This window comes from Zootoca vivipara, chromosome 9 (genome assembly GCF_965207765.1).
Source record: "Zootoca vivipara chromosome 9, rZooViv2.hap1.1, whole genome shotgun sequence".
Lineage (NCBI taxonomy): Eukaryota > Metazoa > Chordata > Lepidosauria > Squamata > Lacertidae > Zootoca > Zootoca vivipara.
The window spans coordinates 46,734,513-46,758,048 of record NC_142592.1 but is presented as its reverse complement, the minus strand read 5'-3'; the positions used below and the strand labels follow the sequence as shown (position 1 = coordinate 46,758,048).

At 42.2% G+C, this 23,536-nt stretch overlaps 1 protein-coding gene across 2 annotated transcripts in view; it reads right to left on the bottom strand.

The window, feature by feature from the left end:
* Positions 1–23,536, bottom strand: part of LARGE1 (LARGE xylosyl- and glucuronyltransferase 1) — a 315,504-nt gene that overhangs the window by 116,994 nt on the left and 174,974 nt on the right. For both annotated transcript variants that reach the window (XM_035126642.3, XM_035126643.3), the window contains exon 6: positions 22,491–22,662. In XM_035126642.3, coding sequence (XP_034982533.1) covers positions 22,491–22,662 — 172 coding nt within the window. The remainder of the gene's footprint in view (positions 1–22,490; positions 22,663–23,536) is intronic.

The following is a 23,536-nucleotide window of genomic DNA, read 5'->3' as shown; positions in this document are numbered from 1 at the left end:
ATGCAAGAATGGGCTGACACAGGCAGTTCCAAATTATAGGTGGGAGGACAACACTCGGAAAGGATTTGTATTGAATGCAGCCAGTTAGTATGATTAATGAGGGCAGAAATCACATTGCACGGTGGTCAATCTTCAATAATTTAAGGGTAATAGAAACTAATTTCAAGGTGATGATATTTTTTTAAAAAATAAAAAAACTCCTTTCCCTTTGTCTGAAATTAGGATGAGACTACTTCATGCTTTAGAGTACACCCAGTGTGAAGCCAGAGTGCTGCCAACTATGAAGGGAACTGAGAAACGCTGCATCAATAATAATTAGTTTTAACTTCTATCCTAGGCAGCGTTATAGCCAGGGACATTGGTTCAGATGGAAGATGGGAGCAAAATGGAATGTGATTTCTGTTTTTTGTTTTGGTGGAAGGAACCATTTCCTGCAAGGTTAAAGGCCACATTCTTAGATATATTCAAGAAAAAACAGCACACCAAATGCCCAGTTCTCCTGACTGCTGTGGCTTCTTTCTGTCTTTAGGCTGAAATCCTATGTACGTTTGCCTGGGGGGTAAGCCACAGTGGGGTTACTTCAAAGTAAACCTGCATAGGATTGCATTATATAGCAATGTTATCAACACAGGATAAAGAGTATCATACCAAACATGCAGCACAAATGGGTTTTCACCTTTAGCATGCAATGGTACAATACTCATTCAGTGACCTGGTTTGCACATAATGCCAAGTGTGAACCAGCAAGCGTAAAAACAATAACGCAGAAAGCAAGAAGCATGGCCATTTCACTCCTCTCCATGGCCCTGCTACCATTATGTTACTTGGAACTAAGCTATGGTTTGGGTAAGTGTTATGTGTGAACCCAGGCTTATGTTTTGCTCTAAACAAACCACAATCTGATAAGCTTGTAGACATCAGTGTTGTTGGACAAATGGTCATACTGTCCATCACTGCTAAGGACTGAATTTGTCTTGGCACTCACACATTTTTAAACATTGCTGTGGCTCATCAGTAAACAGGGAACAGCTTCTTGATGCTGTGCTTTGGATGAATCAAACAAAAACATGAGACATCCTATTGCCATTCTTTGTGGCTGAAGCCCATGTTCAAAATTTAGGAGGTTGTCTCATGCACCAGAGTTTTGAAATCCTATGTTTCATTGCTTCATTTACTGATTTGTTATACTGTATTTAACAGTCACCTCACAGCGTAGGCGAGAAATTCAAAAAAGAAGACAAATCAAAATTCAAAACAATTCATAAGCTCAAATGGCCCTATCATTAGGAACAGTTAAGCAACTGCTCCAGGTGACAGATGTGGCAGAAGAGTCAACAACAGCAATCCCCTGCTATTCTTTCTGAGTCACATAGTTGTTCCTTTCCGTTGGAGGACAAAACTGTTAGGATATTCAGTTCCACCTTCAGGAACAGGCATGTAACTGTTGTGTATCACATGCTCTGTGCACTTCCGTTTTGTGTTGGAGTTATTGCTTTTGCTTTCACTGATGAAGAAAGACACGTCTGGTCTATCTTCCGAGATGCTTTGAATAAACACTTGTAAATATGCTGAACGGACTCTCTCATGCTGTCTACGTGGACGCTGTGTGTTTGAAGCTCTGCTAAATGCGTGTCTAGGCTCACAGAGTCTAGATCGATGCCAGTTGGCTACACCGGAGAAAGAAGACAACTGGCAGAGGCTGACCGGGAGGGGCCGGGCTGGCTCAGGTCTTCAGCGTGTTTGCACAGTCAGCCATGTGTCTCTTAAGCTAGACCACGGGTGCCAAACACAAGGCCCGGGGGCCTAATCCGGCCCGCCAGTCCTCGTCATGTGGCCCGCGTAGCCGGCGCCGACAATAGCTGCTGACAGTAGTTCTGGAGCCTGCGATTGGCCGAGGGTCAAAACCGGGGGCAGGGCTGCAGGCGGAGGCCGGGGCGCTGGAGCCGCGCTGACGGCCTTGGCCAGGGAATTTCAATTTCGAATGAGGCTGAGGGAGGCGGTGGCACAGCGGCCAGACGGGGACGTGAGATGCAGGAGGATGAGGAAGCCCGCCGAGGAGGTAGGAAAGCCCTACAGGCGCCGCCGGCAAAGTTGGTGCCGGGACGGAGCAGCGTTGGATTTTTTTTGGGCGGGCTTTGCTGTTGTCTCCGAGAGCGAGTGAGGCGGCACTGGGGAGCCGCCGCCCGCCGCTTCCCTTCCTCTCCTCGGCTGCATCCGGGAGGTGGGCGAGTGAGCGGGCGAAAGGGACGCGGAGTGAGCCTGAGGGGGAAGTAGGCGAAGCGCAACAGCCGCTCTCTTGATGGAGCCGGGTTTCTCTTCCCTCTTCCCCCGTTTTCTCCTCATAGACACTCGGGAGGGTGCCTGGCTTTTGCTCTGCCCCCCACCCCCGAGCCGCCCTTTGGCTTCTCAGTTCCGGCGGAGCTGCTCCCCGGGGGGCGGCCGGGAGGGAGGCGGCGGCACGGGTTCCTGCTCTTCCCACTCTGCCGCCGCCTCCTCTCAGCCCCTCGTGATGTAGGGCTCCAGATGGAGTCGCCTCGCGGTTTGAGTAGGTGGGAGGGGAATTTTCTTTTTGGGGGGGAGGTTTTCAAGCCTCCTCTGCCTGCAGTCCCGGTAGGGAGAGGCGGCGGCGAAGACGACAACAGCGCGGGTGGGGGGAAGAGCAGCTCTGAGGCGAAGATGCACGTCCGCTGGGGCTGCCGCCGCCTTCCTCCTCGGGAAATCCGCTGCCCTCCCTCAGCGCGAGGGGAAGGAACTCTGGCGCTGAGGAAGGAGGATGCAAAAGCAAAGCAGGGAGTTGGCGCTGCACCGCATGTTCCTGCCCCTCTCCAAAGCATGGGGTGGGTTGCAGCGTGTGGCATCCTGCCTAGCGGGATTTGGGTGTGCGCAGGGCGGGAGAGGGAAGCCCTCTTTCCATCTGCAGGTTTTTAATCCCAGCAGTGGCTTTCTCCTTCCTGCCGAAGGTTTAGTTGAGCCCCCCCCCCCAGAAGCCATCGATCCCCACCTTTTGTTCAAATTTCCCTTGTTTACATCCCCTCCCACACACACGCCACGACGCAGGAATGTGATCCGCGTGGGGGCGGGAATGAGCTTACATTATTACAAATAACAGTAATAATTGAATGCAGTGACAATAATTTATGATAATAAAGAGTGGACACATAGTCCTACAGATGCAACCGGCCCTTTGAGGGTGACCAAACTGCTGATGCGGCCCCCAATGAATTTGAGTTTGACACCCCTGAGCTAGACTGTTACCCTCAGGTGCAGCAAAGAATTCATTCACCCCCCAGTTTTAAAGTAAGACTCAACTGCTAGGCCAGTTGGCTTCTGCACATAGAATGGGGGACATCTTGTTCTTTGCCTTAGAGAGCAAATATCTTGGGCTGACTCTGTTCACCAAAAAAATAAGTAAGTATCAGAACCAGCAAAAATCATTTGATCATATAGAAGAGTTAAAACACTGCAAACAACTTAAACCAACTAATTGTCACCAACGTTGCAAAGGCTAATATGAAATAACTATGACCTAACATAGAAAAGTGTTTAAAAGGTCTTGAAAAATACAAAAGGATTTGCCTGGCATCAAAAAGGACAATAAAGCGGACATGTGGCAGGGTTATTAAACATTGTTTTAGGCTGCAGCATTAGTCCCATTGGCCTCAACTACTTCTCTGAGTCAATATGCATAGCATAGAACTGCATGTTCAAATACTGTGAGCTGTCTTGGAAGCACTAGGAAGAGAAAAATGGGATAACATTAAACTCCTTGAACAAGGAAAGATGGAGTATAAATATTTAGACAATTAAAAAAATAACCTGAAATGGCTGCTCAATTTCTATTATTGACTTCTTACTAATATAGATGTTTATATGTAGGGCTGAGCTGAAAGCTACACTTTTTTCATGAGCATCTTTGCAAACACAGAGAGTGACTCTCCTTTTTGGTGCCTGCTTAAAGTGCTCTCCTGTTAGACTCTAAAATACCTGGCAAACACTAGGTTGCGGGAGGCTGCCTTAGCAAGCATTTGACTAATTCAGGAAGGATTGCCCGCCCTCTAAATCAGGAGTGCTTTGTGGTCCCTGAGCTTCATCCAGGTGGTACATGGCATGTCTGCACTAAATAATCTTCTTAATTATTTGTTGTATTTTCTTACTTCTTTTTATTTTATTTTATCATATTACAAATTCAATTCTATGAAACTTATTTATAAGAAATAAAGGCAGTGAAAAAATACAATTTAAAAACATACAGAATCCAGCATATTGCATTATAATTGCTACAAGAAGCAGAAGAAATATTTAAGTGCTCCACCAAGGCCATCAGCAATTTTCAAGTGGTTCATGGAGAGAAAAGTTTAAAAACTCTGCTCTAAATTTATTTTGTTTGCCTTCAGTGACATTGGATAGCTAAATCTAATCAATACAGAATTGTGAAAGTATCCAGTTGACTCTGTGAGCCCCAACTGTTGTAATCACCCATATGACTAATCTAGAAATAAGGAATAGGAATAATTAGGATGGTATCAAATCAGCAGCAGATAATAGAAAACAAAGGCAGTTAGCAGGATTGGGGAAAGGTGAATATTGTCATGATGAAAGTCTCAAGAAATTCTGTACTAGAAAGCAGCATTTTCAACACAAAATCAAAATGAGTCTGCATTTTGTACAGTCTTAATTAAGATTTTTTTTCCAACCACAAGCCAAGTTTTCTTTTTTGTGACTATAGCAATAACCCTTTTCCCCCCTGTTCTGTTATATATGACCAACATCTTATGAAATATCTACAGTGATGTGGTACATTTGCCAAAAAGGGTAGTTATATAAAAACAAGTAATGTGCTGTCACAAAGCCAAAAAGGAAATAAAACTGAAAAGTGGGGAGGGGGCACCCATGATCGCAGCCTGTTCCTATGGTAATATAAAATAATGTTTCCTGTTGTTATGGAAACTAGTCCTTTAAAAAGCAATCATATAAACTCAAAAGGAAAGAACCCAGACATCAGTATTCTGAGTGATTCTAGGTTATGCAACAAATTCAATTCTTCCTTCCAGCTAAGCCATAACACATATTTGGTGAAATTATGGGGTATATGACTATACAGTAATGTGCAAAGTGGGCGAATCCATATGCTTGACTATCAACATAACTTCTAACACTGCAACCTGACTATCAACATAACTTCTAACACTGCCACCTGACAGCATTGCGTGAAAAATGAATTCGTATTAGTATAACAATATTCTATAATAAGTAGGACTTAGGTAGAATCCTATGCTTGCTTGGGGCAAGTCTCAGCTTTCTGCAGTAGTGCAAAGTTATGCCTGAAAAATAGGTGACCAGAATCAAAACATTCCCACTGCAGATAGTAACCATTTCTTGCAACCATCTTTTATCTATCTCTAGGGAACCAGGAAGCCATTCAAAAGGTACCAAATGTAGTGCAATTCAAACCACAAACAGGTCCTCTAGCAACAGAAGGGGCCATTAGAATACCACCTGTTTCCATGTCAACTTCTTGAATTTTTGTGCTCCTGGGGTTCTTGTGCTTCTGAAGAATACATAAGAGATGGCAATGCACAGATTCAGGGCTTATCCACACTCAATCTGAACGAACGTCAGTTGGGGTTTTCACACAGATTGCTGTTTGCTCTGTTTGAGCTCTAAAGAGTAGGTTTCAAGGGGAAAGCTATGGAACAAAAGAAAAAAGGGGGCTGGGGGCACTCGAGCATGGAGCTTTAAAGCAGTGGCCGTGCATGGAAAGAGCAGAGGAAAGGTATGTGTGGAGAAGCCTGCAGTGGTACTCAACAATATGGGTTATGTTCTATTTGTTGTTCTTTTGCCATCTTGCAATTTTAGTGAATCAAAGTTCCTGCATAAGTAGAAAGGATGGCAATTCTATTCTGTTGTGAGGCTCTCCAGCTCATTCTGCCATTTACGTGATTCGGAAAAAGCTGGAATTGTGTCAGCTGTTTCCATGATAATCAGCAGATTCATCTCCCAATTTGTGACTTCAGTTGTCTTCTGGATAGGGCATAGGTTAGGATCCTCCACTGCCCCCCCCACCAGGTGTGAAAGTCTGCAACTTGCCCTGAGCCTTAGAGCAACAGGTAAGGTGAAAGGGCGAGCCCCAACAGCTCACTGTCTTCTTGATTCCTAGTTTACTGATTTTGTGTGATAACAGACCAAGCAGTGGATGACAGGCATTAATGAGGCAAGCCCTACTGGAACAATAACCAAGCAGGCACAGGCAATGAATGTGGGGAGATGCGGCAGGATGGGATGAAGAGGGATGGGCAAAATGACAGGCATTCCCACTGTTATTCTTGAGTTTTTCATGTTGTGGCTGGGAGCGCAATATGATCATAACACAAATGCATCAGCCTTATACTAGTATATTCATGGTGCAGCAGCTGCCAGCATTGTTGGACCATAGGATTGGGTGCTAGATCTTGATGGAATGACCTTGCAAGTCTATGTTTATATGAAAGAATGTAAGATGCATACAATTTTGTACATCACCTTTAAATCCAAACAGAACCAATAGTAAGATGTTTTTAAAAAGGCTTCCTAGAACACGTAAAAGGAAAGAAAATTTGGGAGATAGAGGCATCCATTGTAATAATAATAATAATAATAATAATAATAATAATAATAATAATTTATTTATACCCTGCCCATCTGTCTGGGTTTCTCCAGCCACTCTGGGTGGCTTCCAACAGAAAAATAAAATACAAGAATCTATTAAACATTAAAAACCACCCTAAACAGGGCTGCCTTCAGATGTCTTCTAAAAATCTGGTAGTTGTTTTTCTCTTTGACATCTGATGGGAGGGAGTTCCACTACCGAGAAGGCCCTCTGCCTGGTTCCCTGTAACTTGGCTTCTCGCAATGAGGGAACCGCCAGAAGGCCCTCGGCACTGGACTTCAGTGTCCGGGCAGAGCGATGGAGGTGGAGACGCTCCTTCAGGTATGCTGGACCGAGGCCATTTAGGGCTCATACATTTCTCTCTGCAGTTCTTGTTTTTATTTTGACATCCTGTTTTGTATGTCTGAATGAATTATTTAATACTGTATTACTGAAAATAGAGGGGGGAAATGAGATTTTTTAATCTCTGAGTAAACACACACTTTTATTTAGCTGTGACATAAACTACACGAGAAATGAGGAAAATGTGGTGGTGTTGCCAGTCGGCCTCTGCAGCCCCTGACCCATGGATTTCTGGAGCCAATTGTGCAGAACCTGCTTTGTCTCAGCTATGCTCATCATATTTCTTTTACTTAAACCAGCTATCTGGAAAGGAAGAGAGACAATGTGATGAAAAGTTGATTGCCTTAGTCACACTGCACCACCTTCACATTTTGACTCTCTTAGATCTTCCTGCATGTTGAAAAATGTCCCTGTTGTGTCTGGTATACCCAAAGGTCTTTTCAGGACCACTTTACGAGTTGTCTATATTTTACTGCCTCCCCCCCCCAAAAAAAAACCACCCCACAAAGAAGCATCAAAGTCAGGGTAAGGTTATTACAGTCACTTGTCAAAAACGTCTGGGTTCAGTCCTCATAGTTTTGAACTTGGCTCCCTGCCAACAGATGATAGGAAATATTCATAGCTCCTTTTTTCTTCTGAGCTTTTCTGCAGGTGAATTTAAATTATTTATGATGTATTTATTTTAAGCATGTTTACTCCACTTTTCAGCCGACAAAGCTCCCAGAGCAGCTTATGTAAGATCAGGAAAAATAATAAAAAGTGGCTAAAACAGTAAAAAGTGCATATGGTCTTTAAATTACCAATTTAGAAGAGTGGCGGTGGTGGTGACGACAATTCACTTAGCTGGCTGGTATTTTGGTCACCTCCAATTCACTTTAGGTTTCTGCTATTAAAGTGGATTAAAGTGCTCTGGCTGTCCCTACACCATACATTCAAAGCATATGGCTTCCCCCAAAGGATCCTGGGAACTGTAGCTTCACTCTACTGCAATTCCCAGCACCCTTAACAAACTACAGTTCCCACAATTATTTGGAGGGGAAAATGTTTTTTTTTAATGTATGCTGCATATGCAAGCGCTGGTGCAACAAATCCCTTTGCAGTTAGGAAAGTGATGAGGAAACATGTGGAAAAGTGTGGGGTGAATGAATGATCAATGGGGTGACATGTAAATGCCATGCAAGCAAATCAAGAGTGGATATATAGGATGAATGACCACTGCTGTATATCTTCCTCACAAACCAATGAGAATCATTGCTGAGTAATGGTAATGCTGAATAATATAGCCTAACCTCCCATAAGCTTTGTGCAAGCTAATTTGGATAAATAAGTAGGTGATCTATTCTAGAGGAGTCCCCCTTCTCTTGATCACAGGGAAAGTTAGTTCTCTCTCTCTCTCTCTCTCTCTCTCTCTCTCTCTCTCTCTCTCTCTCTCTCTCTCGTTAGATCTCCTTGCCTGTGAAGGATAAAGAGGCTCAGTCCTACAGCAGCATGTTATGTTGCAAAAGTCATTATGGCAACTCACTCCTTACATTCAGTGGTGGTGCACCCTTCTTATGAATGAACACTCTATGACCCGAAGGTCAGTTTTTTTTATCATTCCTCAGGAGCTGACTAACCATAAATTTCACCATGATGTCAGGATACTTTCACAGTGAAGCTTCCTTAAGGGAGAATAAAGGGGGGGAAATGATCAAGTAGTGGCTCTTTCCTATAATAAATTTCTATATACACTCAGGGGCAAACTAGACATGATGTTTGTCATGTAGGTTGCCCTTGCTTAGTTTATTTTTTAAATGAAAAATTAAACTCTTGCAGAGGATTAGCTGGACTGGGACTGTGGGAGGGGTCTTTAACTCTTTGCTGCTACCTGGGTTCCAACTGGAATAATGCCCCATACCTGCCCGCTGCAGTGGCAGGAAAGCTCTCCTTAGCGCCAGTAGGTAAACAGTCATTTCTCCTGTTACTGCATGGCAGTAATTTTAAGTAGGACAATGAAGATCATGATCCAACTACATTCCTAATTTGCTCCCTGTCCCCCAGTGATTTTGTTTGTTTTTTAATTCAACTATATGGCAATAATCACATCTCACCTGGTTCTCAAACTAAGAGTGCTTAGCAACACAGGCCACTTCCAGATGACCCATTTATTGAACATTTATCTTGGTTCATTTGCGCCAAGTTTGCAGGAAAGGCTATACAATGTTACATGAAACAATCATTATCCCACACTTTCCAGTGTGTTTTGCCCATCACTTTCCTTATTGCAAAAAGTCCAATTTTAGGGGGAAGGAGGTTTATGGTGCAAGAGCACCACACCAACTTTCACTGTGCAACCTGCATTTGCTGGTACATGAATGACTCTGATCTGAAAATAGCAACAGTCTAGAACAGTGGTGGCGAACCTATGGCACACATGCCAGAGAGGGCACTCAAAGCCCTCTCTGTGGGCATGCGCGCAGTCGCCCCAGCAGGGCTGTAGCTTCTATGCTGGGGGTAGTGCCGAGGCCTCCAGAATTGGAGGAGGACATGGTTGCTGCTGTGGCAGCGGCGGTGGAGGGACCCAGTGTTGGAGGGCGGCAGGTGCCTGCTCGCTTGCTGCCCGGCCTACCTTCCCTCACTAGGAAAATGGAAGTGTGGCACTCAAAACGAAAGTTATACTCAGAACAGAGCACATTTAGCTTCTGAAAAAAGATCCAAAACTGGAACACTGCTGTTGTCAAGGTGCTGATTGTTTGATGGGCGACTTCAAGGCCCCTGCACTCCTTTTTTATGGATCTTTTAATTTAAACTTATTTAAAAAACAAAAAACAAGAAAAAACGAAAAACTGAGTGAAGAATTTGTAAGAACCTAGGGAAATCTGATATAGCAAGCTCACTTTATTTTAGGTAGTTTGTAAGTTTTCATTCCTGTCTGTGGCTCCTCTGATCCTGAACTGCCTTTTGGGAAGTTAGACCTTCTAACTGGCTATGAGGAAACCCATGCCACTGGACCCTGGTCTATGTTCTCTCAAAGCTGACTGTACCTGTTTTGGACCATGCTCCCATTTCCTGCCCTCAGCTTCCGTGGGTCTGGGGCAGAGCTATAGCATCAGGTATTTTAAGGCAACACACTGTGCTCAAAGGTGGGAATATTATCTTGAGGAATAGTGTATGTAGAAAATAAAATAAATAAATAAATAGGCCATATTAACTTTCATCTGTTCTTCAATATACTTCTAAAATGTTTACTATCATATTTCTTTGAGAACTGCCATCTAAACATATACATTGGAAGTTTTTGTATCCACAGAGTTTTCCCTGTGCAAATGTCTCCAAACCAAATATAAGAAGTATTGCAAAGTTTGTAAGCTTTGCAAGCAAAATCTTTCATAGGTTTTTTTTAATGGTGAAATGTAATAAAAGGGTACGGTTGAAAAACAAAACCTCTGTATAAGGGACTGGCTGCAATCTAGTTTACTTATTGATGCATTTAACGCTTTTATGCTCCACCTCTCCCATTTTAGCCAGATTAATGCATTTGCCAGGCCAGTGATCCTCTTTTCAAGGTCAAAGACTAGGTAAATGTTCCCCTGCTACACACACAGCTTAATGTGTAATGAAAACATTTCATGTGGCAAGATCGATTCGTCCCCCATTTTTATTTAGTTTTAATGAGGATGAATTGTCCAGATTAAGACTCTAGTTACACTCTGTATGTAGCACCTACTGGATGTTATATTCTATTACTTGGTTTGCACATCATGGTAAACCATGAACATGCTGACTCCAAGGAAGACGCTCATGGCGACTTTGCTTTTCCCTGGGCTTTTTAGCTCAGTGCAAGATGGCAGCTAAACTAGTGTTTGGTTTATCATGTCACCTAAACTCAGGATCATGGTTAGCTTCTTCTCTACTTAAAACATGAACTGTAGCCACCATAAGACAAATCATATTGTGCAAAAGGAGTAGTGATCATAACCACAATACCTGGTTTGCACAATATGCTACACCCAACCTTGGTTTACCTGCTATGCTGTGGCAAGCTAAAAAGCTTGGGAATGAGAAAAGTAGCTGCAATCTCTTCCCTGGATCCAGTGCATTTGCATATTCATAAGCCATGGTCTAGAGTGGCATAACATGCAAACATGGCCTATGAGTGCAACAGGGAAAGGTGTTTGGCTGTTACATACCAGGAGAATCACTGACCCACCAACAGGAGAATATTTACAGTTGCTTTTAGCAGATAACTACATACATGAATGCAGAATCTGAACTCTTAAAAGCAATTTAAAAAATCCACTTGAAATAATTTTTCATTGTTGTGAAATTCACATATCCTAGTCACAGTGCTTAGAAAGTTGAGTTTCATTTTGTCCAGCTTGGTCCTAAGTACAAGAAGTGAGGGCTCCCCACTAAAACTCATGTCATCCTGGACCTTGAAGTATACTTTGAGAGACATGTGCTGTCTCTTACCTGCTCTAAAGTCCAGCATGTTGTGAGACAGTCCCTTGGATCCTGTAGCATACTGAATATACAGAAACAAGGTGGGTGAAAGGAGTCAGTGGCAAGCGCAAATCATGACTTGCACAAGCTAACATTTGTAGAACCCTAAACACTATACCAGGGACCCAGGTGGCACTGTGGGCTAAACCACTGAGCCTAGGGATTGCTGATCAGAAGGTCGGCGGTTCGAATCCCTGTGACGGGGTTAGCTCCCGTTGCTTGGTCCCAGCTCCTGCCAACCTAGCAGTTCGAAAGCACATCAAAATGCAAGTAGATAAATAGGAATCGCTATAGCGGGAAGGTAAACGGCGTTTCCATGTGCTGCTCTGGTTCGCCAGAAGCGGCTTTGTCATGCTGGCCACATGACCTGGAAGCTGTACGCCGGCTCCCTCGGCCAATAATGCGAGATGAGCGCGCAACCCCAGTCGGTCACGACTGGACCTAATGGTCAGGGGTCCCTTTACCTTTACCTTTAAACACTATACCACAGAAATAATCAATCTCTGAATAACAAGCAATGGCTGTCAGATAACATATGCTGAAGAATCCTTTGCAATATCTTTACTTAACTCACTCCAATACACCATGGCTTCCTTTTTCTTGGAAAAAGACACACAAGGATGCTCTGCTGCAAGACCCCCATGCTACAAGACTCAATATGTTGGATGGCAACATGTAAAAAGCCACAGATATCTTCCACATGCTGAGCATTATCAGTGAAATAAATAAAATGCAATAACTGGTAGGTGATATTTTTGAAAATAGTAAAAGGGAACACATTTGCAATGCAATTTTCAGGCGCCTGAAAGCTTAAATAAGCAGAGTCCCCCAAAGGAACCTTTAAGTCAAAGTGTAGCACAATTTTGCATCTGAGCATTTTGTAGCCCAACTATTAGACATTTATACAGGTCCAGCAGAAAGGAGCAGATGTTCTTTTTATAGAGTGAAGACAAGTGTTATTCAACCTTTCAACATATCTATAAAAATTCAGACACTTTAAAACTATTTTAATAGCTGCCTGACAATTTTATTAATGCACTCTGTGGTCCCATTTCCTCCTTAAACTGGCTAGCCCATATTGGAGATTTTCACACATAACAAAGATGAGAGTCACTGATGCTGTGTCTTAATTAGCAGGAACATGAAAACCTATTATGTAGCCTGCTAAATTAATGAGAATGATCACTGCAGGATTTGAAAAGAGATGCTTCTACTTGTACAGGCCTTGAGTTAGAATGCTCTAGGCAAGCACAAATAATTCAGGTATGCAGCACAGACCCAGAAGCTGTGTGGATCAGGGATGGGGTTGCTGCTTAATATCACTCGTTGGGGGAGGAAATTTTTTTTTTCTTTGAAGGGCATGAGGGTTGCCATCTTTCAGCCTGATAAATTGTTGATAGCCTGACCCTTTATTGCATACCACAGAATTAGCAATCTGTGGTATCCTAAAAAAATCAGAGCATGAGCCCTCTCACATTGGACCAAAACTTTGCCCAGTCCACCATCGCTTCCCACAGTGGCCAAACAGATGCCCAAGGAAGACCACGTAGGGCATGTGCTGTTGCTCTCCAGCTACCGGTGTTTCTGCACCTGAATCTGAAGGTCCTATATAAGCACCATAGCTAATAGCCACTGATAGACCTATGCTCCATGAATGTGTCCAATCTGCTTTGGAATTCTAAGGTATGTCCACTAACACATCTTGTGGCAATGAGTTTGCCTAGTCTTTGACGCTTGAAATCTTTATTTTTTAGGACCCACCCTATTCTTGTGACTGTAACTTGTTTTAAACTGCTTTTGATGTTGTGTCTTAAATTGTTGTGACCTGCCCTGGAATATTAGTTCCTGTAGTAAATTAATAACAACAATATATGTGCACGGTCAAAGTTCTTTATTTCACTTATTGTTTTGCTTGCCTAGACACATTGTTTAACATATTAAATTCGGATCCCAGAATGCATATCAGAGATCATATGAAACACTATGCTTTCTATAAAACTGCCTTCCTATGTCAAGGTTTTTAAGTAATAACTGTATCTGCTATTGCATTTTGCTGCCTCTCAAAATCCTTTTTAATTAAACCTTTCGAGGAAGAAGAAGAAGAAGAAGAAGAAGAAGAAGAAGAAGAAGAAGAAGAAGAAGAAGAAGAAGAAGAAGAAGAAGAAGAAGAAGAAGAAGAAGAAGAAGAAGAAGAAGAAAAGCTGATCAGGACACACACTTCTCTGTTCTCAAATAGATGGACAAATTTATCCATCCAGTTTCCTGCATTTTATGGAAAGTGCTCCTGAACAACCCGTAACAATTCTGGGCAGGTGGCAACTGAAAACTGCACTGCTACCAGCAGACTTGCCCAATAGCCTCTAGGTGCCCTGGATTGTAGTTCCCATCTGCAGCTGGAGGGCACCAGGTTAGGGTGGGATGAGTTACAATACTGAAAACAGATTGAAGTTTACACTAGCTTTCTAAGCATTTGGGTAGGTTTGTCAAAACAGGAATGTTTTTAGCAGTGAATATGGTGAAGATGATCAAACCTATCCATTCTGAAGGAAATCAGCCCTGAGTGCTCACTGGAAGGACAGATCCTGAAGCTGAGGCTCCAATACTTTGGCCACCTCATGAGAAGAGAAGACTCCCTGGAAAAGACCCTGATGTTGGGAAAGATTGAGGGCACTAGGAGAAGGGGATGACAAAGGATGAGATGGTTGGACAGTGTTCTCGAAGCTACGGACATGAGTTTGACCAAACTGCGGGAGGCAGTGGAAGACAGGAGTGCCTGGCATGCTCTGGTCCATGGGGTCATGAAGAGTCGGACACGACTAAACGACTAAACAACAACAACAATGGTGAAGGTGCCTACTTGTGATGCCTCCCCTATATATGTTTGGACTACAACTCCCATCAGCCCCAGCCAGCATGGCCAATGGTGAGGGATGATAGGAGTCTTCAACATCTTGAAGGCAGCAGGTTGGTTATCAGTATGCAAAACATCAAACACATGGCATTGCATTCCCCCCCTTTGATAGTGTTCCATGAGTTTCGAAACTTAAATATTCCTCAGTCATGGCGTTCTCTAAGCAGATGTGAAGTGGCATAAAGTGAATTCTGTTATTGTACATCCAGGACTGGCTGGTCAAAATGATTCAATTACAATTTGTCTGCTATTCTCTACAGAAGATGCCATATATTACTTTTCTCTCTTTTCTTGCCAGTTAAATGCAATAATTTTTGAATCTCTACATGGAATTCTGTTCAGTGTTTAGAAAGTCACTGCAAAGCATACAATATTTAAATTGAAGCAAAAATGACAATCCATTAGTGAATTGTAAAGTACACAGGCATAGTCAATTCCTTTTCATTTTGGCCACCTTACGTAGCCCCAAATCCTAACGGCACACTGCCCTATGTAGACTACTTCAAAACAAATCAGCCATGGAAGCTCCCATGTGGACCTGGAGCCAAGTTCGAAACATCTGAAAGTACTTAGCAGAGCTCCTTGAAGAAAATTAATTTTATCTTGTCAAAACTATGGCGGATTGTATTTAAATCGCCAGTTTTAACTGTGATTTAAATAACCAATTAAAATCCTTGATGGTATCCATCTGTGCTTCTTAGCAATTTTCCTAAAGAAAGATTGCATTCTCACTGAAGGTTAGAGCCTTTAAACATGCACAATGAATTATTTACAACTGAAAAACAACCCATTTCTGACCGATTTTGTACTGCAGTAGGCTAGGTAAGCTATTATTGCTCATATTTTCCCCAGTAATAGAATTTAATACACAAACTGATTGCTCTGGTTAGAAACTATTTATATACTAAATTACTAAATTTCAGTCCATTCATTTATATGTGATCTTAGATGGAAACTGAAGTTCAGTTCACAGGCACAGAAGTCGCATTATAAGGTTGTTGAAAAATTATTTGTATGAGATTATAGTAAACACACTGAAATTACTTTAAAAGGGAAAGAATTGCTAGTTATTTACCTGAATGGCACTTTGGCTGAATAGAAACTATCTTATAATTAACTTCAGTCATGCAAGAGCAAGATCGAAGGGGTGTATTATATGAAGGTTTTCTCAAATGTGAAGTGCTACTAATTTCCTTAATGGGGCTACTTATTATGCTGATCTGTACAGTTGCAACTTTCAGAGGCAGGAGTGCTGGTGGTACAAAGATGTACCAGTGTACTTAGGGCCCCGAACGGTAAAAGCCCTAACTACAGTCAAGAGCTGTTCCAGGAGTCTATGACCAGGATACTTAATTGACCGCCTTACCTCATATAAGCCTGTTCAATTATTACAATATGCCAGAGATACTCTTCTTCACATGCCACCACTACCTGAGTTATGTCTTGTTGGAACATGGGGGGAGGACCTTTTCAGTAGCTGCTTGAAGGTTTTGGAACTACTTCCTGATTGAAGTTTTTTGCACACACCCACACACTCAGCTCATAACATTAAAAAATCCATATTTTATCATTTCTTTTTTATTGCTAGTTTTACTGTTGAGCTACCTTGGGTAGTTTGCTTATTACTGTACAGACAGGAGACAAATATTTTCAATAAACAATCTCCCTACGTCAGTTCATTAACTGATTTTACCAGCTAAACTTGTTAATTCTGCATATCCCATCACTTAAGAAAACACCTCCTAAGGAGTTTCTTATTGGTGAGAAAATATAGTGTGGATACCTCTAGCCTAGAGTGCAATCTTATTCATGTCTACTCAGAAGCAGAGTAGAGCCAAGGAGGCTCACCTGGCACCTTCATTACTTGTCTTTAGGCACCAGGCAAAAAAGTTTCTCTTCAACCAGGGATTTGGCTGATTAACGTTCAATGGTTTTTCAAATGTGTTTGTGGGAAGTCCGTTTGCCCTCCTAGGCAGGCAGTTTTGCAGATGGGCTCCAAGCCACTCCAGTGAACCAATGAATGGCCAGCTGGATCATCTGCTGCCACATATTGGCCTATGGTGGCGGCAAATCTTGGGTGTTCCCCTGGGAGAGGGCCCAACTGACCAATGAGGGCACATTCCTTCACATTGTAAATTTCATTGACCAATGGACTTACACTTTATATAGTTAAATGAAAATACTTGCAGAATCACAGCCACATGATACATGATACATGGATCATGGTTTTGTTCTTCATTCCAGGTGTCTGAACCATTCTGCATGCCCAACAAGCTCCCGGCCCTGCTCTTAGTTCTTCCCTGTCTGTCTACCTAGAGCCAGACCCAACACAGTGCTGCTTACTGCTTGCTGTCTGATAGATCTGATCCTGCTGGCACTTTTCTCTAGGCAGATCCAATTGTACAAGTCGGCCATTAGCACAATTGGTGTCAAATTCCCAGGGGCGAATGTATGACCTTCTTTGTAGAGATGAATTTATTTTGCAGGCCTGCAAAGGCTGTTTCACAGCAACTTTCATGCCAGTAATGCTCCCTGTAAGAATACCGTCGAGCAGGCTTTTAAAAAACGTGCTTTATTCCTTCCAAAAGAGCTGCAAAAACTTCACATAGTGAGATTGTTACCTTAGGCACTCTGAAGAGCAATATACCAATGCCCCCACATGCTGGGAGCTTAAGGATTTAAAGTTCCAGACTGACTATGTGCCAATCCTTCCTCAGCTTTGGGCACTTGTGCCTGCACCCAAATCGCTGGTGACCTTTTCTGGTATTTATGATGTCAGTACAGATTTTTATTACTGTTTGAGCTGCTGCGCAAAGCAAACAGGTTCTGTAGCCTGTGTTTATCCAGGGAAGATAGAAGCCCTGGGATGTCAGTACTTTTGTCTTTAAGACAACAACAACAACAACAACAACAACAACAACAACAACAACAACCTGCATCACCAGCTGTGTAGATGATCTTAAATCTAACTCTCTTTTTCTTAAGTGGGTGTGGGGGAAGGTTTTCCATACATAGGAGTTGAATAGAAATTTATGTGAAAAAGCTTTAGAAGGGTATTTAAATAGCCTTGAGTCTACTATTAAAATGGAGAGCCTGGATTGTCTAGGGCTCCCTTGAATGTTCACTTGGTGCCATGTTGCTGAGTCACGCCCACTTGCCATGCATATGGGATTATTTATTTATTTTTAATGCTTTTTCTCCCTGTTCTTCTGGTCTATTTCACAGAATTTTTAATTACTGTTATTTGTTATGTTTATTAGTGCATTTTTTCACAAACTCAAAGTGACTTACAAAATAAAGAACATTAAGAATATTAAGAAGTGGGATAAAGTAAAGGTAAAGGGACCCCTGACCATTAGGTCTAGTCGTGAGTGACTCTGGGGTTGCGCGCTCATCTCACATTATTGGCCCGAGGGAGCCGGCGTACAGCTTCCAGGTCATGTGGCCAGCATGACAAAGCCGCTTCTGGCGAACCAGAGCAGTGCACAGAAATGCTGTTTACCTTCCCGCCAGAGTGGTACCTATTTATCTACTTGCACGTTGACGTGCTTTCGAACTGCGAGGTTGGCAGGAGCAGGGACCGAGCAACGGGAGCTCACCCTGTTGCGGGGATTCGAACTGCCAGCCTTCTGATCGGCAAGCCTTAGGCTCTGTGGTTTAACCCACAGGGCCACCTGCATCCCAGGAAGTAGGATACAACCACCTAAAATACACAAGGAACATACAGATGGAAAACATAGCAATATTTACAGCAGGGAAGACACAGAACTGGGCCAGGGCACTGCAGCCCTTTGCCTTAAAAAAAAAACCAATTCAAAATAAAAGCTGTTTTTGTCCTGACACATTGGTCAAGAATGGCATATAGTGTCACCTTAACAATAAATCATATCCATGCAGCAAGTTTGATGAGGGTGTAGACAGATATTCACGGTGGCTCTTGAACTTCCTCTCTATTTTAAACTCACCAGATTCATAGTATCTTCTTGAAACACCGAAAAGCATTCCTTTTTGCCACAGAAATTCACCAACCTGGTACTCTTCCAGATGTTTTGGACTTCAGCTCCCATTAGCAGCCCTAGCCAGGAGTACCAGAAGGGATTCTAGGTTGGTGAAAGCTAATTTTGTAGCCAAGATTCAAAATTACTAGGGGTGTATAGAGCTACTTAGAATGAATTTTGAAACCTACTAGCATTTATGCAATTACACTGACACATTGCGAATTTAAAGGTTTTACTTTCACTTTTTATATATGCTGTAGCATCATCTAGAAAAAGCAACCGATTTCAAAACATTATACCCTGCCCCCCACAACGCAAGAACTATGATTATTTAGGTTGTATGGCTGAATAGCATGGGTGTAATATTTCTCCACCTCTCTGTTTAATATTACAGCATGTAGACTAAAGCTGGTTCTTCTGCACTTGCCATCTATAATAGTTCCTTTCTCTCATGTGTTTCTGGAATGCTGCTCTGATATAAAAATGGCTGTAATCCCGTCAGTCTCTGTCAGCTGGCAAACTGGAGCAAGGGTAACATATGTCAGCTGCCACTAGACAACTGGGAGTGATTAAACAGACTTCTATATGAGGCTCAGAGGAACAGAAATATGGGTTGCCCATGCAAATCACACCAGCACAAAGAAAACCCACAGATCCATTAGTTTTGTGGCTTAGAACCTCAGTATCTGCCGGAGGATTTTATCCATCTACAATTGCAGCTCCTGTAAAGTACACAGTGGATCCTACTGTGCAATGACCTTCTCAATGACAGTAGAAACACCACCTGCTCCTCAAAAAACAAATTGTATAGAAAAATATTTGGAGAAAACTTCTGTTCTCCCATAAAGCACTACAGAAATTAGCACAGGTGTGCGTGATCAGAGCTTGATGAATTTCTTTGCCTTATGCCAATGAAGTATCAATATCTACATTATAGCACTAGACACCAACCTATTCTCTCACTCAGACCTATATCCACAGTAAAAACCAACCCTTCACACAAGGAATGGGCCCAGGGTGACATGCTTAACAGGCCTGGAAGCAAACATTCAAAAATACTGTAAGTATGCAGAAGTGAGCAGTGACTAGAAAGCCATGTATACACCTTTCTACCACTTGATGGAGTTGCAACTTAGAGGAATTCAGTCCACACAAATTGTGCAACACATGGGCATTAGGTGATCTCATTCATTATCACAAGATCACCAAAACTAAATTATTAAACGTACATATGCATGCATGCACTGCACACACAAATAAACAAAGAGAAGATTTCTGCTTCTTATACCATCTTAAGAAAAGATCCCAAATCTTCTCTTCACAAACATCTAAGAAAGTGAACCACCATCATGGAGTTATTCAGCCTTATTTATTTAATAAATCCTGAAATATTTTTAGAGACAGCCAACCTGATGCCCTCCATATGTTGTTGGATACCAACTCCCATCAACCCTAGCTAACAAAGCCAATGGTCAGGGATGACTGGAGTTACAGTCCAGCAACATCTGAAGGACACTTGATTTGCTATCCTCACTTTATTGGATTGAAAAACAATTTCAACATGATTTTAAGTAACAGGAAAGTGTGAAGGGGAAAGCGCCTTTTCAGCAGTGGTGTCTACAGAATGCTCTCCCGTGAGAGGCTCACTTGGCATCTACTTTATTTATGCCCTTGTGATGTCAAGAGAAGTCTCCACACAAACATACAGTCTTTTTAATCTGAAGAGTATTATTCTTTTTTTGCTGCTCTTTTAAAACTGTAATTTAAAAAACCCATTTTAATCTTGATGTTTTCATAAACCAACCTATGAACTTGTTGAAAGGGAGGCTATAAATCTCTAAAACAGACAAAAAAGCTTCATAAATAATAGTTAGTGCCTGTGTTTGCTTTCCATCCACCCTTCCAATCCCTTTTCAGATTGAAAACCTTAGGGTTCGCTTATTTCTGATGTTTGTAAGATGCCTTGCAGGTTCCCCCACTCCCTACTGGCTGAAGGGTGGGTTAAAAGTGTTTTAAAGAAAGGTAGTGGTGGCCACCAATTTGGATAGCTTTAAAAGAGGATTAGACAAATTTATGGAGGGTGAGGCTATCAATGACTACTAGTCATGATGGATACGTTCTACCACCACTGCTAGAGGCAAAATGCCTCCAAAAATCCATTGCTGGGAGCCAGTGTTGTGCTAGGTTCCAAAGGCATCTGATTGACCACTGTAAGAACAAGATGTTACGACTAGAGTAGCCTCTAGCCTGGTGCAGCAGGACTCTCTTTAGGCGTTTGAATATTTGAGGTTGGGCAAAATTCGGTGGATTACTAGATTCTGGTCATTGCATTAGTTCAAGAAGTGTGTATCAGGTTTTTTCATATAGGAATCTGCAAAGTACGAATTCCTTAAGCATGCCTAAAATTAACTATAAGGGAGCTTGCCACTGCCGAGGGGTGAATGTTAGTTCCGGCTAACATTAGCTCCATCATCGACACTCTCAAGCAAAACGCAAGCTATTCCCATCCCAAATCATAATTTGCAGTTGGATTATTTAGGATGATTTGCAAGCATTCGAATGCCAAAGAGCATGAGTCTTTCATGTAAATCTGAACAGGCTGAGCAAAAATTGCTTCTTCTTAGCATCTCAGAAGACATTCTATTCCTCCTTGCACTACCTGCTGTGAAAATTATTTTATCTGCTCAAACAATATCAAATCCGACAAGCGTTTTGTACAAGACAATTCTAGCCAGCAATTGGGTGCCTGAACAATTCTAGTAAGAAAGTCAATGATTTCAAAACTATCCTGAAGGATGGAGCAGAATATGGAGTCAGGCTCCTACCGAGGAGGAGCTGTCTTCTAAGGACAGTTTTACTACCCTTGTGTTAAGTACTTTTCATGAATCACAATGGATTGTCCCAAAGAGGTTCTTTTAAACATGCTATGAGATGTTCTAATAGGAAAGCAGAGGAAGGACTAAAGAAACAAAAAAAAAATCACTAAAAGACAGATTATTTCATGTGATGCTCCAGGGATGGACAGAATTCATATCTGTATTATGGAATCAAATGTATCGAGAGTGCCAGACATTGTAATAAGAAGAAGGAAAAAAATCAAAGCAAGCAAAGTGTGAATATTAAAATAGCTGAGAGGAGGATGGGATGAACAGCCTAGTACCTACAAAAACAGGAACAATGAGGGATATGTTTCACAATGTTAATATGAGTTCCAGCAACTCCATGCGGACTCCTGCTGTAGTTAAAATATTCAGTCGGTAAGCAGCTAAATTGGGAAAATGATGGGAAACTTGCTTGAACATGAACACTATTACCTGCAGATGCCTTCACCATTAAGTTAACAAAAGCAGTACATGCTAAATAACTGGATCTGTTCCAACCAAATCTGCATTCATAACTTATGTTAGCTAAGGCAGGTTCTCAGTCTAATCGACTCTGTAGAAATGCATGTAGGAATATACACATAAGAGATTCAGCCTAGTTTTTCCAACACAAATAAAATTGAACTCTTAAAAAATTGCCATGCAATACCTGCTCCATAACTCTGGTTATTTTTGAACTGTGTTTTCAGTACACATTATTGCAGTCAACATACTCTGAAAGTTACTTTGAAAAACTCTACTGATTTGATTTGTAAGGCCACAATAGGAAATGACATTAAGCCTCTTTTGAGAAACCACAGCCCTCCTAACACTGATGCACTCGCTGCATTTTGAGTACATGTTGCCATTCTGATTTTGCTACTGGATTTCTTGGCTGTGCCTTAGTTGGTAGCCCTGAATTCTGCTATAGCCTCTTATTCCTGCATCAGCAATTAATTCTTCTCTCTTTGTAAAGTTCCACTGACCTAGTCTCTAACGTACACCAACAGCAAAGCAACCCTCACCACACATTCACACCTTACCACTTATCCTGTTCCACAATACTGTACAATATTGTATACAGAACCCCCCCCCCATGGTACTCTAATTTACTGTTGGCAGTAAATGAATAGGCAGCAGTCTATGGAAGGAAAGTAACAGCAGGCAGAGAATAGGCATCTCAAACAACAGAGTTCTCTGTACGTCCCAGAGAGTTAACAAAAGTATGAAAATGTAAGGCATTACAATACCTTTGAACTTGTGAAAGACAGCCCAGAGCTCAGCAATGTCTGTAGCAAAGGTAATATCTGTATCGAGTACAATGACTCGTTCGAGGTTGGCAGGCAGAGTCTTTGTCAGAACCAGCTTCATCAGCCCATATATCCCAGAATAGTGTTTGTTGGGTATCCAGGACACTTCAGACTAATAGAGAGAAAGGACAAGGAAGAGAGAAGGAAGGAAAGGAAAAGACAAGCTTTATTAGAGACAGTAGTTCTTATGAAAAAAACAGGTTTCTCAGCATTCTTCCTAATGCTTGTCCTTGAAGTTGAAAAAAAGTGCTGCTCAGTCACCCTTGTTTAATACAGATAATTGTTTGGAGGGACAAGGGCTCTGTGCACACTCCAAAGGTCTCCAAAACAGCCAGAGTTGCACATAAGCAGAACCACAAACTGTCACATTGACATGATCTGAGCCAAAGGTACTAAGATAAGGGGTGGGGTATTGTTTCTGTTTGTTACTATGTTGTGTATTTTTGTGTTTTATGTTGCGATCCTCGGGTGAAGGACAGTATAGGAATTAAATAAATAAATAAATAAGGCAAATGCAACATTCTTTGCCTTCACTACTCAAACACACCTTTTTGGGGGTGTGTGTGGATAAATAAAGCTTGGATATTGAAGCCCAAATTCAAAAGCTACCCCTGTAGTGTGGCGGTGGCTGCTGACTCTTTGAGTTCCACTGGCCTCTGGTGACATCAATATCAGCTTCTCACATAGGTTAGCCCTGATTTGTATGCCTGAGCTTTGCAGGTTTCACTACAGTGGCAACATCTAAAGGGGGGGTTAAAAGACTTGTTGAGAAGAGAATCCAAATGGAATGTGAGGGGACATGTGTTTCGGAAGAAGATTCCAAAGTCCATCTTGAAGAGGCCTGACCCAGCAATGAGTGTTTCAGTAAAATAGGGAGTGATCTCAAATTTTATGGATTGGTCCACTAAGCCATATGCCAGTAGAGGCAGCAACCACTGCAAGCCTCTTGTCACCCCCTTCGTAGGTCTCAGTGACGGCAGGATGAA